At 37.9% G+C, this 16,490-nt stretch overlaps 1 protein-coding gene across 2 annotated transcripts in view; it reads right to left on the bottom strand.

The window, feature by feature from the left end:
• The window catches only part of csmd3b (CUB and Sushi multiple domains 3b), a 493,867-nt gene that overhangs the window by 159,587 nt on the left and 317,790 nt on the right, over positions 1-16,490 (bottom strand). For both annotated transcript variants that reach the window (XM_088329348.1, XM_088329349.1), the window contains exon 10: positions 4,846-4,967. In XM_088329348.1, the coding sequence (XP_088185474.1) occupies positions 4,846-4,967 (122 nt within the window). The remainder of the gene's footprint in view (positions 1-4,845; positions 4,968-16,490) is intronic.

Raw genomic sequence — 16,490 nt, 5'->3', positions numbered from 1 at the left:
CAACAACAAAATAATGTTACATAACATGTTCGAAAAGGGGTAGTCAGAAGCAGATGCTAAGTTTAACAAAATAAAACAGCATTACGTTCATCTAAAGAGAATACAGGTTAGATTATATAATATGTACGAGGGATCAACCTGAATGATAACTGATATTTGGAGCCGATATGGGTTTGCTGTGAAAGCTTGAAAATGTTAATTTTGCCAAAAGAAACAAAAAATATTTTTTATAATTTCTAATAAAACTTTAAAAGATCTATGAAACTTTTTACAGTACACAAATTAGAGTTTCAACACATTGAACATGACTAATCTTTCACTGGAACCAAAAACTAACAGTGCAGCTAATAAAATTAGGCTTGGCAGCCACGCGTGTAAAGGACACATAAAAAATAAATAGCTCCTTTAAACTTTTAACAGTAGTCTAAATAACTAAAATAAAATACAATGACTCAAATTAAATAAAAAACAAAAAGTACAACATAATTTCTTTTGACAAATTGAATAGTGTGAGCACGCCTTTTTAAGAGCCGGATTGACGAAATAATATTATGATATGCGGTGTATACAAGCGTGATTTTTATGCTCTCTTTCAATCACAATCAGAAACTTGATTGATGAACTAATGTTTTGATAGGGGCTAATTTATCAGTCGTACCTCTCTAAAACAAGTTAACTACAGTTGTATGCTATCTCTAACCACACACACACTTTTCTATCATAAAGACAGGCATGTATGGACAGGTGAAATGAGCTGCCACGCTCCCCAACTTCAGTGGCTCTGCCCCCAGTTGTTTATCCATTTAGAAGAGGTGGGGTGGGTAGCGAGAGAAAGGAAGAGGGAAGGGGAGGAGTTGAGACAGTGAGAGAGAGGCTCTGCTGCATGCGACTTAATAATCATCTTGTTGAATGAAAAAAAATGCCAATACCGATATCTGTCTAATTCCCAAAGATCAGTCCAGATAATCGCCCCCGATAATTGCTCAACCTCTACTACATACTACATAATATAATTTTACATGTCAAAATGGAAATGACTGACAGACCATCTGATATGATACGATTCATGTGATTTTTTTTTTGATTGTTAAAAGGACAGGGCCTCTATCTTTTTTCCTATCAGCCTTGTTCCCCCTGTTTTGTCATTTGTTTATCAAAGCTGTTGATTTCAAACACATTATAACCTTGTATTTGCTGATCAGCGGGAAAAAACTAAAAAATATCAATCGACGAATAATTACAAACTGCTCACAGTGTGCCAATTTATCATTATTTAAATCTTCAAAACTTATGTTTGTTATGACTTAACCGTAGTTTATTTCTACAACAAGTGTACATGTATTTTTCTTTACTATAGTTTATATCTGTATTTGTGTTGTACATCCATTCTTATATCCAGCTATATATGTACATGGTGGGTGGATGGTTGGAACCCTTAATAAATAAACATACATACATTAGCATATGATAACTAAATATGGTATGTAAAACATAATGGAATATATCGCTGGGATGGGCTCCAGCGACCCCACAACCTGCTGACGATGATCGGTTCAGATATTGGATGGATAAATAATTGAATAGCATGGATTTGTATTTATTTGTCTATATCTATATACATACATATACAGTATAACTGTCTAAATGGGGAGTTGACAATGTTTTTAAGTTGCGGGCCACATTGGGTTAAAAAATTGGCAGTGGGAACAAGAGAAAACAATGATTATTATTTGTCTTGGAGACAGTAAATCGGAAATACTTGAGGATGATAGATCATTTCGATTCATCAAATACATACATAAATTGACATGTATATGTTGTAATTGATATCATAATTTTTTATGGATGGATTAATTTAATCAAATTGGTTTGTAGAGTGGGCAGCACGACGGCCTCAGTGGTTAGCGCGTGTGCGGCACAGTTCTGAGGTCATGAGATCGAACCTCCTGTGTGGAGTTTGCATGTTCTCCCCGTGTTTGCTTGGGTTTCCTCCGGGCATTCCGGTTTCCCCCCACTTTCCAAAAACATGCATGTCAGGTTAATTGGCCGGTCCAAATTGCCCTGAGGTGTGAATGAGCGAGTGATTTGTCTGTCTCTGTGTGCCCTGCGACTGTCTGGCAACCAGTTTGGGGTGTCCCCTGCCCACTGCCCGAGGATAGCTGGAATGGGCTCCAGCACCCCCGCGACCCAACTGAGGATAAGCAGTGCAGATAATGGATGGATGGTTTTGTAGAGTTTTGTTTAATCTCTGTCACGTTTAACTCATTTAGTGCCATACTGTATGAATATGTTTTCAGAAGCATACTGTACTTTTATTCTAAAGGCCTTTGCGCTGTTGATCAGTAAGTATCAATCCTCTAAATAATTTCCGTATGGTAAATCAACACTAAATGGCAGGAATCACTCTGATCAGATCTCTGTTCTCTATGGGTCCCCATTCTGTCGTGTTGCTTTGCTTTGAGTTTCCAGCATTTGAGAGTGTGCCCATCCTTTTCCGGACCACCTGGTCTACAAAATTAAATTCTCCTTAGGCCTTTACAAATAAATAAAAATGGCAAACATTGACTGCTCATTTGAGAGAAATGTCTGGCATTGAATGAGTTAACATAATTTGGGACATTAAACTTTATTGGAAACTTGATGCCATTATGGGCGATAAAGCAGTATGGTCAAAGAGCACATACGTTAAAGTTGTTGTCACGCCACCTTGAAGCTGTGTTACTTGGGTGCTGTGTGGGTATTTTCGCCAAAGCTATTGCATATCTGACTCAAAGATGACAACCCCACCCACACTCAACAAATAGCAAAGACATTCCTGTATGGCTGACCAATGACAGAAGTGGATTTGATGTGTATAATCGGCACATAATCTTCGTCAATTATTATCGAATGACATTTCAATGATTCAAAACAGGTCAGTGAGCTAAAGGTCTACATGCTTGAACTTGCATTTAAGTTACTGCTGACGTTAACTTGGACCGACAAGCTACCAGCTTTGCGTGTCTGCAACAACTCCACACACTGCATTATGTATACACTCACGGAATGGCGTATCGGTCCTGATATTGGTTTTATCGATTCTTAGCAAGTACTTGGATCGGAACAATATTACTTCCCTGCGAACGATACTTCACGCCACTAATTTCTTTAAAGGACAGCTATCTTTTGCAGATGGAGTAAGCCTTCAATGTCTTACCCAGCCCCCTCATATTTGTTGATGCTTGTGTTGTGACGGACAGGCACACTTTTGAGACCTCAACCTACTTAGCCTGGTGCTGCATCCTGCCTGTTATGCAGAAGAGTAGGCTAAATTGCCTAAAATCCAGTTGCAATATGTGTTGGAGAGTGGTTTACTACTGCGGCAGCAGTACCAATTTACATAAACATATAAAAAAAGCTAACCCTGCAGAAAGAGCTACAACTACATATGTAAACTGGTTACTGTTCAAGAACAAAACCGTATAAATCGGTTTACTCTTTTATACTAGATATAAAGTTATTAAACACAAGATAAAAAAGCATTAATTTAAGTGTGTACTTTTTTGTGATGTGTTTTTTGAACGGAATTTTTAAAGGCAATTGAGGGGGACATATTTTCTTATTCAATTATCATGATGTTTCCAAGTATCTGTGTCGGTATAATTCGTTATTACGCTGTATTTACTTGGATTAGATTGATACCAAAATTACCAGTATTGCCCACACCTTAGCAAGCACTCAATCAAGACTTTGTAAGTCTTCCGAGTTTTACGGATTACAATCACAATGAAACATGAATCGAGCTACAAAGTGAATCAACACTAGAAAATGTTTGGGGAGGCAAGAATAAATTGTAAAGAAAATGTATAGTTAGGCGGGAAACCAAAATAAGACTGCTAAATAATCTCCGAAAAGGTAAAACAAGAAAAAACTTCAACAAATGAATAAATAAGTAATAAATCTAAGATGCATGGACTCATCTGGAAAAACACAGGTTCAAATAAGACACAAGAGTTAATTTTCCAAAATTTAGTTTCTAAGAGTAAGACTGAGGTAAAATCATCAAAACGTCCATGTTGAAATAGAATTAAAGTTCAGAGAAACAACAGTAGTTAAAAATAAAAACCACAGCAAAAACTAGGCATTTGGTCTGCCAACTTTCTGAGGGTGCTCAGGAAGAAGAACCTGGAACAGAAGCTGCTGTCGTTATTCTACAAAGCCAAGGTGGAGAGAGATCATTCTGGCATACTGCCTTTTGTAGCACAGCAGCAGATAGGAAAGCCATTCATGCCTTCAATATGGACTTATTTGGGAATTGTGTTGCTGCAAAAAGTTATTGCACTCATTTTAATAGCACTAGAGTTACGAAAGAAAATCACACTCAAAAAAGCGCTGCCTTATAAATATCTTTCTCGTTTTATCTTTACATTCTTATGTCCCAATTTTCTCTTTTAAATCTTTAATATGTGTTCATCCTGTAGTGCCATGTCTTATCTTGCTGCAATTTAAAAAAAAGAAAGAAAACAAACCACACTAGTTTGTAGCAATTGTAGGGCTTATTGTAGAACCCCACACCTCTGTTTGTGTATTGTTAGAACAATTTTTTATGGCTAAGGTGCTCAGGAACAACCAATCTATGAAAATAAATCTAGGGCCATAAATCCTCCAAAAGACTACCACAAATCTTTCCAGTTATGCAGGTTAAAATAAAACAACCATAAATCCTCCTCTAAAAAGAGCATTAAATCATGATTAGTGTAAATCCTCCTCAAAGTGACACAAGTTTAAAACAATGTGGTAAGACGCCACTGCGTTAAAGATGTGCAGCTCAAAACAAGGTTAAACAGTAGAATGAAATCAAAGTACCTTGTTGGGGTTGGATGCCGTGATAATCCAAACGCACTGCGCGTTGCTCTCATACTGAATGGGGAAGTTGGGGGAGGTGAAGGTCCCGGACGGTCCCTGAAGGTTACTGCCGCACGTTTTAACTGTGAAAACAGAACAATGGGATATTCTCATATTGTTTTTCTGCTGAATGTTTCCCGGTGCTAGTTATTGATACGGTCTCTCTGAAAGGACCCACCAAATTGGTTTCTATCAGGTGCAGAACACCAAGGTATTAGTTCGAGCTGCAATATTAATTCATGAGAAAACGACTTTCAGACCAATTATCTGAGGAATATTAAGGAAGTAGTTCGAAGTACTGGTTTCATCTCGGGGCCTTATTGACAGTTGGTCACTGGGTACCGCACAGAAATAAACAAAACAAAAAAATCCAAATGTTTTCCTCATACTGTATACGTGACGTTATTATACTGCATACAAGGGGGTTCCCCCAGGATTTTTTAAGACCTTTACAAAACCACATCCAATGAAAGTCAACCCTCTTCGTACCATTGGGGCCCCGGGACCCCCGCTTTTTAAATTACCTTAACTCCGCGACCATTGGGCTAAAGAGAAAATTCAAACAAATACAGGAAGAAGAGAAGATGGGCTTTTCTGTGATATAAAAAAATAATCAAATTCAATCAAACACCCACAGCGTCCCACATTGGTATCACACAGGAATCCACCTGTGGCAACGGACCAATCAAAGTCAAGAAATGACACTGCTGAGGCATAATAAGTAATGCATTTATTTGTTATCTCTTACCGATAACACATACATTAAAAAATAATCCTTTAAACATTATTTTAATAGTTTTGATTGTCAAAGGGGTGTTGAAGTGGGTTACTGATGGCCATGTGTGAGGTGGGTCTCGCCTGGTGATGAAAAATAGTGAACAATATAGGGACAACTCAGAAAACAAGACTCAGAATTGTTTCTTTATATTTACCGTATTTTCTGCACTATAAGGCGCACCTAAAAGTCTTATTTTTTTTCAAAAGCTGACCATGCGCCTTATAATACAGTGCGCCTTATATATGGCTCAATATTAAATTCGCAAGGTCTCGCAACTTACGCAACAGCCGCCGACTCGATTTTCCCCCGAAGGCGAAGTCGTTCGCGGTGTATGCTGGGATTTATATACCGGCGTTTCATTGGCTAACCAATGTGTCTATCATCATTTGAATCGATCGCTATTGGCTAAAGTTATTTGGAGCCTCGGATTGGCTAGAGGGCCAAAACAAACCCTGCAATTGGCCGAAAAAGATGTGTCAATCATCCGTTAAATCGATCGCTATTGGCTGAAGTTATTCGGAGCCTTGGATACGCTAGAGGGCCAGAACAAACCCTGCAATTGGCCGAAAAAGATGTGTCAATCATCCGTTAAATCGATCGCTATTGGCTGAAGTTATTCTGAGCCTCGGATACGCTTAGAGGGCCAAAACAAACCCTGCAATTGGCCGAAAAAGATGACTGAATAGCAAGCTTGCTTAACTATGCCATAAAGAAACATGTTTCATTAGTCTGTATTTGTAAATATTTTACTCTCCTGGATTTACTACACTCACGGTTGTAAGAAGACCATGATTGCGTATCATTATTGAACGTGAGAACTTAGGTGAGTTATGCGGCTTTATATTTTCCCGGTATCTTGTTTTAGAATTATCTTGATGTTGCTGTGATGAGTTGAGTGAATTAAACTCAGTTCCAAGTGTTTGTCATATGCACAGTAAAGTTGCGAGCGAAAAAGAAAATAGACACTAAGGAATGGTTGGCATTTCTTGAATTCCAAGACTTTAACCTTCCGAATGATATTTGAAATGACGCATTTAAGTGACATCGTACGGACACCGCATCCGCACGTGTCTACGACACGTATTTGCTTCTTTGCAAGCTTTGGGAATGTTAAGGGGGTAATCAGTTTGACTGAATCATCTGACAGTTTTGTCGACGTTCCCATTGTAGCGCCTTATAATCCGGTGCGCCTTATCTATGGAAGATATAGGACCAAAAACTATTTTTTGTGGGTGCGCCCTATAACCCGGTGCGCCCTATAGTGCGGAAAAGTTCATATTTCCAGCACGGGCTGATTCCTGTTTCTACAGAAGGCCGAGACTCCTTCTGCTCAGGTAAACCAAAAAATATTTCACACCAGTTTATTTTTTGGTGCAGGGGCAAATAATATGTCACTTCTCACAATCGATGAAATAATTTCTGGTTTAAATGGATCAATAACTTCATTATTGCTCCTCAATTTCATTCCTTATTCCACTTTTCTAAGACTGCAATGGCTTGTGTCAACAAAGTACATTTATTCTTTTGTGTGATTCAATTTCCCTTGTCATGTGAATAAATGTAGTTTGTTAGTATAAACACATGCATTATTTATTTGTGTGTCTATAATGTTTTCGTTCTGGAGTGACCAATCATTATCAATATCAAATAAATTAAAAATAGATAATTCCTAGTTAAATAAAATATGTTTAGAGTATTACTTCCTTTATGATAAATGCTGGAGACAATAAGAGGTTATGTCATATTATTTAATGTGGGAAGCCGGTTAGCACTACCTGCTGGCCAAATTGGTAACCACCGAATCAGATTCTGAATTAGATAGATAGATAGATAGATACTTTGTTCATCCCCAAAGGGAAATTCACATTTCCAGCAGCATCCCTGAGCTGAGAACAATCGAGAACAATCGAAAATAACACGGGAGCTGCTGGAAATGTTGAACATATACAAATTACTCTACCCATAGTTTGGGTAGATATTGCCAGATATTTAAAGCTTAGGTAGTTCTAAAAAAATGGCCAAATGTAATCACTTATATCAATTGTTCTGACTCGATCATGGCCAATATACCAAATAAATTCCAGGCAGCTTGTATGATACCTGGTCAATAAATGGTTAACCCTCTTATTACCATGTGGGCCGCAGGGCCCCCATTTGACAACGCAATTTATATGATTGTTGGGCTAAAAGAGTAAAATTCAAACAGTTCTTTGAAAAATATGCTTTCAATGAAATTTAATCGGGGTAGTTCTCTAAAACACCCACAATGTGGCAGCAACCTCCCACAATGGATTAACTCTGAGGCATTGCTTTAACAAGAGTCCACGTGCGGCTACCGTCAAATCACAGGCAATATTTGACACATACAGAGGCGGACAAACCTTTTATAAAGGTTGCTAGCAAAGGATAGTTGGATGAAGGAACAAGTTTGACTGGAGCAAATCAATCTCAACCAGAGGAATCCAAAATATTCCAGTTTGCCTGTATGATACTAGGTCACTAAATGGATAAGGCGCATGGAAATAAAACTTCGGGCATAACTACACTTATGGTAGATAATAATGCAAAGATTGATATGTTAAAAAATGTGGCTGACCAAAATCGCATAATATTGTATTAGGGTTCCCCAAGGTCTTCGTAACTTGAAAAAGTCTTAAAATTGATGACCGCAAATTAAGGCATTGAAAAGGTCTTAAATTTGTCCCGTTCCCGCCCATTTGACGGCAGAGGGATCACGAGTGGCCTCGACGCCTGGGTTGGTCCGTACCCGTTTCGAACCCAATCATCGTGCGACAGCCGCCTCAGTCCCACCTTTAGTCCAGCCCTGGCCGCAGCCTGGCCACCTTCGGCTCCAGCACGGTCCGGCTACACTTGCAAACCAAATCTTAGCAGTCGAGTATGCAATACTTTTCGTGCCACCTTGATGCAGGGGTTTAAAGTCCCCGCCATGATCGAGGGCCGGGGTCTGTCACAACTCTGTGCCTGCTGTGTATGTTTCCCAGAATAGGTGCGAGATTGGTCTCAAAGCCCGGTGTGCCATATAAATGAAAAACTCACCACAAAAGACTCATTTTTGCCCTATATTCTGGTGCACCTTATAGTGCGAAATATACAGTACATATTGTGCGTGCTATGAAATAGTAACGACTGAAATATATTTTGCCCAAAGTCATCTAGAATTGAAATGTCATAGAACGCAACCCTAATAGAGACGGGTGTAAAAGAAAATGGATGAATAGACAGTATCAGTGGCTGAATTTGTTTTATAACTCACAGTTAACACGCAGTAATTCCCGGGTTTTAATTGGCAGCCGTATGACATAATAAGCCGGCCCGAAAACGACACGCGCTGGTCGTTAACGCAGCAAATAAAGCTTCATTTAGGCAGCGTATACGGTGACAATCAAGAAGCGTGGCTCGCTCCGTCCTTGGTTTGTCCTGTGCCGACTCGGGAGGTAATTTTCTGCTTGGTTTGAAGCCGCGTTTGTTTCTTAATTAGTTTGTTCGGTTGGCGCACGGTGAGTGAAACAGGCGCTCGGCGAAAGAAACAAAAGGAGAGACACGTCTTTGACTATGCAAATCGTAAGTATTTTCAATAGGGGTGTTGTAATAATATATTGTAGTTAAATCCGTTTTCATGACACAGCAAAAAAAATACATTTGTTTGCATGAGGGTTTTTACACATTTTTTTCAATTTCTCAATGGCCATCAAAAGAAGAAATTCACCGCTGAGAAACGCAACCATATTTTTTTATCTATTTATCCACGCTGGTCATACCCCTCGAGTGGGGTGACCGAAAGGCAGATTTGTTTACATGGCTTAAATTAAATGTCCGGAATTGATTACCCAACATAAGGCGCACCGAAAAGCCTTTACTATTTTCAAAAGCTGACCATGCGCCTTACATATGGATCATTAGAGTCGCAACACATCACACAACTATGGTAAATAGCCGCCCACTCGATTTTGTCAGAAAAGAAGTAATGCGCGATGCATGCTGGGATATGTGTATATATATATATATATATATATATATATATATATATATATATATATATATATATATATATATATATATATATATATATGCATTTTCGTATCCCAGCCATTGTGTCAATCATCATTTGAATCAGTTAGTATCGGTTATTCGGAGGTAAAGGAGGCGGGTCCTTTTTAGCATATACAGGCTTGTATAGGCTAAAGCGGAATAAGACAAAGTTTGCAGATGGCCAGAAAAAGTTTTTATTTTAAACTAGTCTGTTTATTTGTAGATGGGAGTTATGAGTCTAAACAGACAGCTTGGAACAAGCAACGTCCCCCAATGCAAAGATGCTTTTCCGCTAATTTATTTTCTTTTTTTTTCTCTGCATCATCACATGTTTTGGAGTATGTAAATATTTTAGACTGTTGGATTAACTACACTCACAGATGTAAGATAACCATGGTTGCGTATTATCATGAAATGTGATGGCTGCAAGACGACTTTGTACTACTACAGCTGTATATTCTTCGGGTATATTGTTTCGTACTGATCGATAAGTACATTTTAAAATTGGTCAGCATATCTTAAATCCTGAGAGTTTGCACTTTCCAATGATATGTGGCATGACATGACATACTTAAGTGACCGGTGACATCGTAAAGACACCGTGACTACGTGTCTAAGACACTTATTTGCTTCTCATGCGTCAAACAGTCCGATGCCTTATGTATGGAAAATATATGACAAACGCCTATTTTGGGGGGCTGCACCTTATATTTCGGTGCCCCTTATGGTGCAGAAAATATGATTATCCTTGCACATTTCATCATTTTATAGTGCTGTTTAGGTGTGGCATGTGAGTGGAGACTCATAGTTAGGCTTGTCACCTGCATGATTCTCATTTCCTATGACTGTAAAGAACTGACTCTCCAATTTTGAAGCATTGTGTCTCTTTTTTACACACTTTGCAGCATACTGTGGGTGGATTGTTTGTATTTTCCGTTTTGTAGCTGTCATTCATGAAAACACCAGCCTCTCAGAATCTTGGTCTGAGACACCAATCCTCTTAGCCACAACGCCAGGGGGTGATGATGGTGTACATGAAAAAATACTAATGCATGCTGCCGTTAATAACGAGGGAAGAAACAATGCAATGGAAAAACTTAACTACCGGTGCAGGCTTTTTTGTCTTCTTCATTTAAGTTGTGGTGTAGAGAGTCAGACTGCTGAGTAACATGGCAACAATTTGAAACATTAACAAGCCCTTTAGCCAAAAATTTAAGCACTTTTCAAACTTTGAAAACACAACATTAAAAGTCAAGCATTTCAATATTCATACAAACCCTGTTTAGAACATGAGTCTCCAACCTTTTCAAGTGCAAAGCTACTTGTGAGGGAGCACCCTTGTTGTAGTTAAAAGCTAACACATTAATGTATCATAAATACATTGTTTTTATCCTTTTGCAAATACTACCTTTTTAATCAGTTTTACTTGCACTGAAAGGAGAACCTCTCCAGTTTTATTATACTTGGAAAATTCATTAACTACATAATTAAATAATTATCGATGTTTAGATACATGCTTTATTAATATTGAATTTCTTTTAGTATGTGGCTATTTTAAAGCAGTTTTAGGGGGCCCTTATATACATTTACGGCTTATATGCAAGTATGTACAGTACTTGAAGTCGTTTTGGTTTTCCTGTAATTTTTTTTTTTTTGATGAATTTATTTGAATGAATTTGAGAAGTGGAATTTTGTTCTTAATTTGGGTCGCAGCTTCTCCTTAGGGATGAATGGTTGGTCCTGAAGTCAGACAAGTTGAGAATGTTTTAATCGCGGTGATTTATTCTAATAAATATTTATTTAATTAATTTTTAAACGTTGACTCATTTCAAGGGGATATGCATTTCATTGAAGAATCCATAATCTGATTTGTTGATAATTGTCGATAACTCAAAGTATATTTGGTCACCATGGACAAACCATTTTTGTCATAAAATGCGCAAAAAAGGAATTCTCACAAAACAAAATAACCAAAAATTAATTTGCCTGTTTCCTTCCCCCCAAAGGCACTCAAGTGAACCCTAAATAGCTATAAAATGCATCTTACCAATCACTGAAAAAACATTCAGATAGTAACTAAACATATAAAAATGCAGTAATAAGAAAAATAAAAAGATATAAACGAAGATTGCAAGGAGTCACAGAGATATTTTTTATCCACGAAAAAAAAAACATACTGACTGAAACACACTTTTAAAAATGTTGTCAACAAATGTGTTTTTTGGGGGGTTTGAAATATTGAATATGATAAAATATATATATAATATGCCTCTTGTGTAGAGTTAAACATGTCATCATTATTATTTTTCTTTTTCATTTTTTTTAAATTTACTTATTCTCTGATATTTTATTTGTACTTCTGCTGCACTTTCGGTTGCTTTGAAGCTTTGTTTCATGATAAAACAATCGAACACTAAACTTTTATGCGAATTGTGTCCATGATGATTCAACAATTGACAAAATTGACTTGGCGCCCTCTGTCGGACCAAAGTGGTACTACAACTATCAGCATCACAACAGAATTGTGCGCACTCTTACTTGCATTGATTTGACGTACTCAGTGGTACATATGATAAAACAAATCAATGATCTATTTAGTTGCTAATGCGTTTAATAATCAACTTTAATCAAGTTTATGGATTAGTAGTTGCAGCCCTAGGTTACTGTAACTTTAAATTAACGTGAACACAAGAAAAATATTTACAGCACAATTTTGTTATGTTTTTGCCCATAGTATTCTGCATGCGAAAACCTGACGGGCTGCTGCTGGTGGTGAGCCGTCACGAATGTTAAGAGGTTGCGAGCAGTCTCTAGTGGTAGCATCCGGAACTTTTCATGACCTGCATTTTCCGGACGCGGAGCAATATTGTTGTTGCAAATAAAACTCAAATACTAAAATTATTGAGTTTAAAGGTTTTCGAATAAGGACATACCACTGTACTTGTAAACATTATTTTGTACCTCACATTCAGAGGTGTAATCCAAAAAGAAAAAGCAATTTCACAATTTCACATTCAAAGATGATATGCCGCCTCCAAGAGCGTCATTACAATCCTCAGTCTCTTGGCTTCTTCACAACTGGCCCTGATTGATTGTTTCTCTCGTCCACGAATGCTTCCTCTCTTGGCCTTTGCCACAAACCACACATCCATACAGACATGTATAGTATGCGTTTGTGTGTGTGTGCACGTCACAGAGTATTTCCATGTGACAAACTATGCATGCGTGCACTTTGGCAGCTCAATCAGGGCGACCTGAATGGATGGTCGCACCATTTGCATGAGATCAGGTGGTTGGGGAAATGTGCCGGATTGGCAACGGCACAAGGATTGATTCAGAATCCTTCTTAATATTTGTCTCCTGTCTTTAACTTGAAAAAAAAAACGTGTTTGTACTACGGATAAGCTATTTAACGTTCTTCAAAATGTACCCTTGCCAAGCCTGTATCTCAGAAAACCAGGACGCATTGACCATGAAACATAAGACCTGGAGCTACAACTCGTTGGTAATCGCCACATTCGGGAGAGTTGTACTTTAACCATTGCGGAGACTTAGCTCATTCCGAGGATACCTGATGCTAGTGTGCAGCTAGCCAGCTGCTCTCTAAATCGGTTTCTCACACTCAAAGGACAAGTACTCCAATTTACATATATAGTTGTCATTTTGTTACAGTTGTATGTGTTCAGTCGGTAAGGACGTCATCTCAAGGTGGGTTTGATGCTTAGAGGCTTTTATGACGGGGCGGAGCTAGTTTGTGTTTTTTCCTTATTGCAGGGAGTCCCACATGCTTATACACCGCGATAACCGAGCGATTGCTGTATCCTCTTTGTTTCGGAATTACTAACTGATTTCTTTATCTCAAGGATTTCTCAACACTAGCGAAAAAGACTTATTATTCTCAGAGTTTGTTTCTCAAGGTCCACGCGATCTCATTGGGGGGATCAAGCCGCTGAGGTCAGTGGGTGGTCCTTGAACCGCCCCCCCTTTTACTTCCCACCAGGGAACTCTATTTAATCAAAGCGCTGCACAGCAACACCAAGGCCACAAACCGGCTCCCTGGGTGTGAACTGGTCACAGAGGTGATTGCAAATCAAGGATTCGTGGTCCCTATCGTGAAAATCTCTAATACGAGGGCGCCGTTTTAATACTCATCGGTGCGGTCTTAATGGCTGATCTTTTTTCGTTTAAGCGACAGCGTGGAGATTTTAAAGCTGGTAAAGAAAGATTGGAAGATTTGCTGGAATGCTGGAAAATATTGTCTGTCTTAGCTCTTAAAGTTTTACTCATTCAATTCCAGATATTTTTTTATAATTCAATAAGCTATGTTGAGGTGATAACTGCCTTTTACTATTTGCCTGCATCTCGTGACTCTCACCAGACTTCTTCACTACACCTATTCACCATACAGGGTTGCTTAAACACACTCATTTGCTTGATACAAGGAAACAACACTTGGAAGTTGGACTTCCTTAATGTGTGGAATTAAATCTGATCAAATCCACTCCTATCATCTAATGGTGATTTATCATACTGAAATCATTCCCAGTGTCTTGACACTTACAAAGGAGAAGCGACAAACACTCAACCATTTCTTTTTTTAAATAAAACAAGAAAAACATACTTTTATGGATTGACACTCGAGGACAATGCTTCTGTAAACATACTTATGTGTTATGGCATCGAATGAGTTGATTTGGAATCTTACAAGACATAAATCCAAACCTGTCAATGTTCATTTTTAGGATGTCAACTTTACCTTAAAAGGAAGTAACTGTAATTAAAGTTGATATATTATTTATGAGCAGAGTGTTTTATTTAAAGGAATAAGCCCAGCAGGTAGACTCATCTAATTTCGAGACAAAGCGTTAGAGGGCATCTTTTATTTTTAGGAGACACCAAAGAAGGATGGGGTGGGGGGTAAAGTCTTCTGTGGTAATAATGATGTGAATAACCTTGAGAAAGTTTTGTTTTTTTTGCAGTTTTTAAAAGTGCACTTAAGTATTATTTTTTTCTATTTTTCTATTTTTAATATATTTTCAATTTTACTGGACATTTTGCAAATATATTAATGTATGTACAGTAATCCCTCGGTTATCGCGGTTAATGGGGACCAAAACCACCCACGAAAAGTGAAAATCCGCCAAGTAGCGACGCCCCTTCAAAAATGCTTAAAAAAAAAAAAAATATATATATATATATATATATATATATATATATATATATATATATATATATATATATATATATATATATATATATATATATATATATAATAATAATAATAATTTCCTTTGTATTGTCATTCTTTGTAACAATGTACACAGAACGAAATGTCGATACACCTGACCCGTTGTAGCGAGTCGATGCAGCCGCAGCCAGAGGGCGCCGCCATTATACCAATTAGGTATGTCTCGGTCGAGGCGCGAACCAGCGACCTCCCAGTCTCAAAGCGGGCACACTACCATCTAGGCTACTGAGCATATATATATATATATATATATATATATATATATATATATATATATATATAAGCAAGACGATAATCCGTTGCTCGCCTTGATATGAATGAATGTTAGTGCTGCCCTCACGAGTTTGATATGGAGACACATTTTGTGGTTTTGTCAACCCTTGTTTGTCACTTTGTACCTCTGTTTGCAATCAAATACCATCCCATTTTTTTTGAGAACCTTCGATTTTCTTATAGATTTTTTTTTCTTTTTCTTTTTTTTAATAGTTTTGTGTAAAATTTATTTGAGAAGTTTTTTCTGTGGAGAAAACTGTTATGGTCCAACCTCACCCAGACCTAAACTCTAGCAGCCCCCCCGGTAAATTGAGTTTGAGAACTTTGCCTTAGAGCAGTGGTTCTCAAATAATAGGGCAGGCCCCCTTGGGTGGCATCAGGCAACATGAAATGGGCGCGGGCGCGTTTGACTTCGGTGAATTTTTCCAGAATGAAGTGCAATTGCACCTCCATTACACTAGGGCACAGTGGCATTCTCATTAAGTGTTTTATTTATATTTACTCTCCACGCAGTGCATTAAGTACATAAGCATTGAGTTTGAAGTGTAGACACAAAGTGTAGCAGAACCTCAATCAGCCATCTAAAAACATTTTTTAACACAGCTGCGGAGACAGGCAAAGAGACGACAGGGTTACTACAGCTTAAGGCAAATAAATTTGGTATTTTTTTAAGACTTTCTCATTGCCTTTCGCAATTAAATTTAAGAACAACTCGACAAAAAACTGAATTGGAAAAAAAAAACCACGAACATTTCTTGCACACAATATATAATGTCTCGTAAACATTACCTGCCACAGCTTTTAGAGAGAAAATAATTGAAAAGCACTGCTTTAGAGCAAACAAAAGACTGAGCAAGATTAGCTGATAACCAAACTAGCATTAGCTGATGCCAGACATCTCTTTACATTTTTTTTGTACTTCCTTGCTAATTTATTCAAAAAAACACTTTTCTGAGCTTGCTCATGAATGATGAAAAGTTTCAAGTCCAATATCCAAAGGTATAGGCACTCCCAAACGAGCACTTTGAAGCAGACACTGACATAAGTAGGGACGGACCGACAGTCTCGATGTCTGATTGATGACATCATTAAGACGGTGAAGTATCCGGCGGCAGACTGTTAATGGTACTGCCGTAACAAAAACTTTTTTTTTTTTTTTTTAACCCCAATTCGATAAGGCATCCTTCTTTCAAATTGGAGATTGAACGCACATGCACACCCGTTACATAGAATATGTTCCAGGAACGCAATTACTTT

This window comes from Urocampus carinirostris, chromosome 2 (genome assembly GCF_059441175.1).
Source record: "Urocampus carinirostris isolate Australia breed hairy pipefish chromosome 2, RoL_Ucar_1.0, whole genome shotgun sequence".
NCBI classification, from domain to species: Eukaryota; Metazoa; Chordata; class Actinopteri; order Syngnathiformes; family Syngnathidae; genus Urocampus; species Urocampus carinirostris.
Note: the sequence above shows the minus strand (reverse complement) of the source record. Positions and strands in the feature narration are given on the sequence as shown.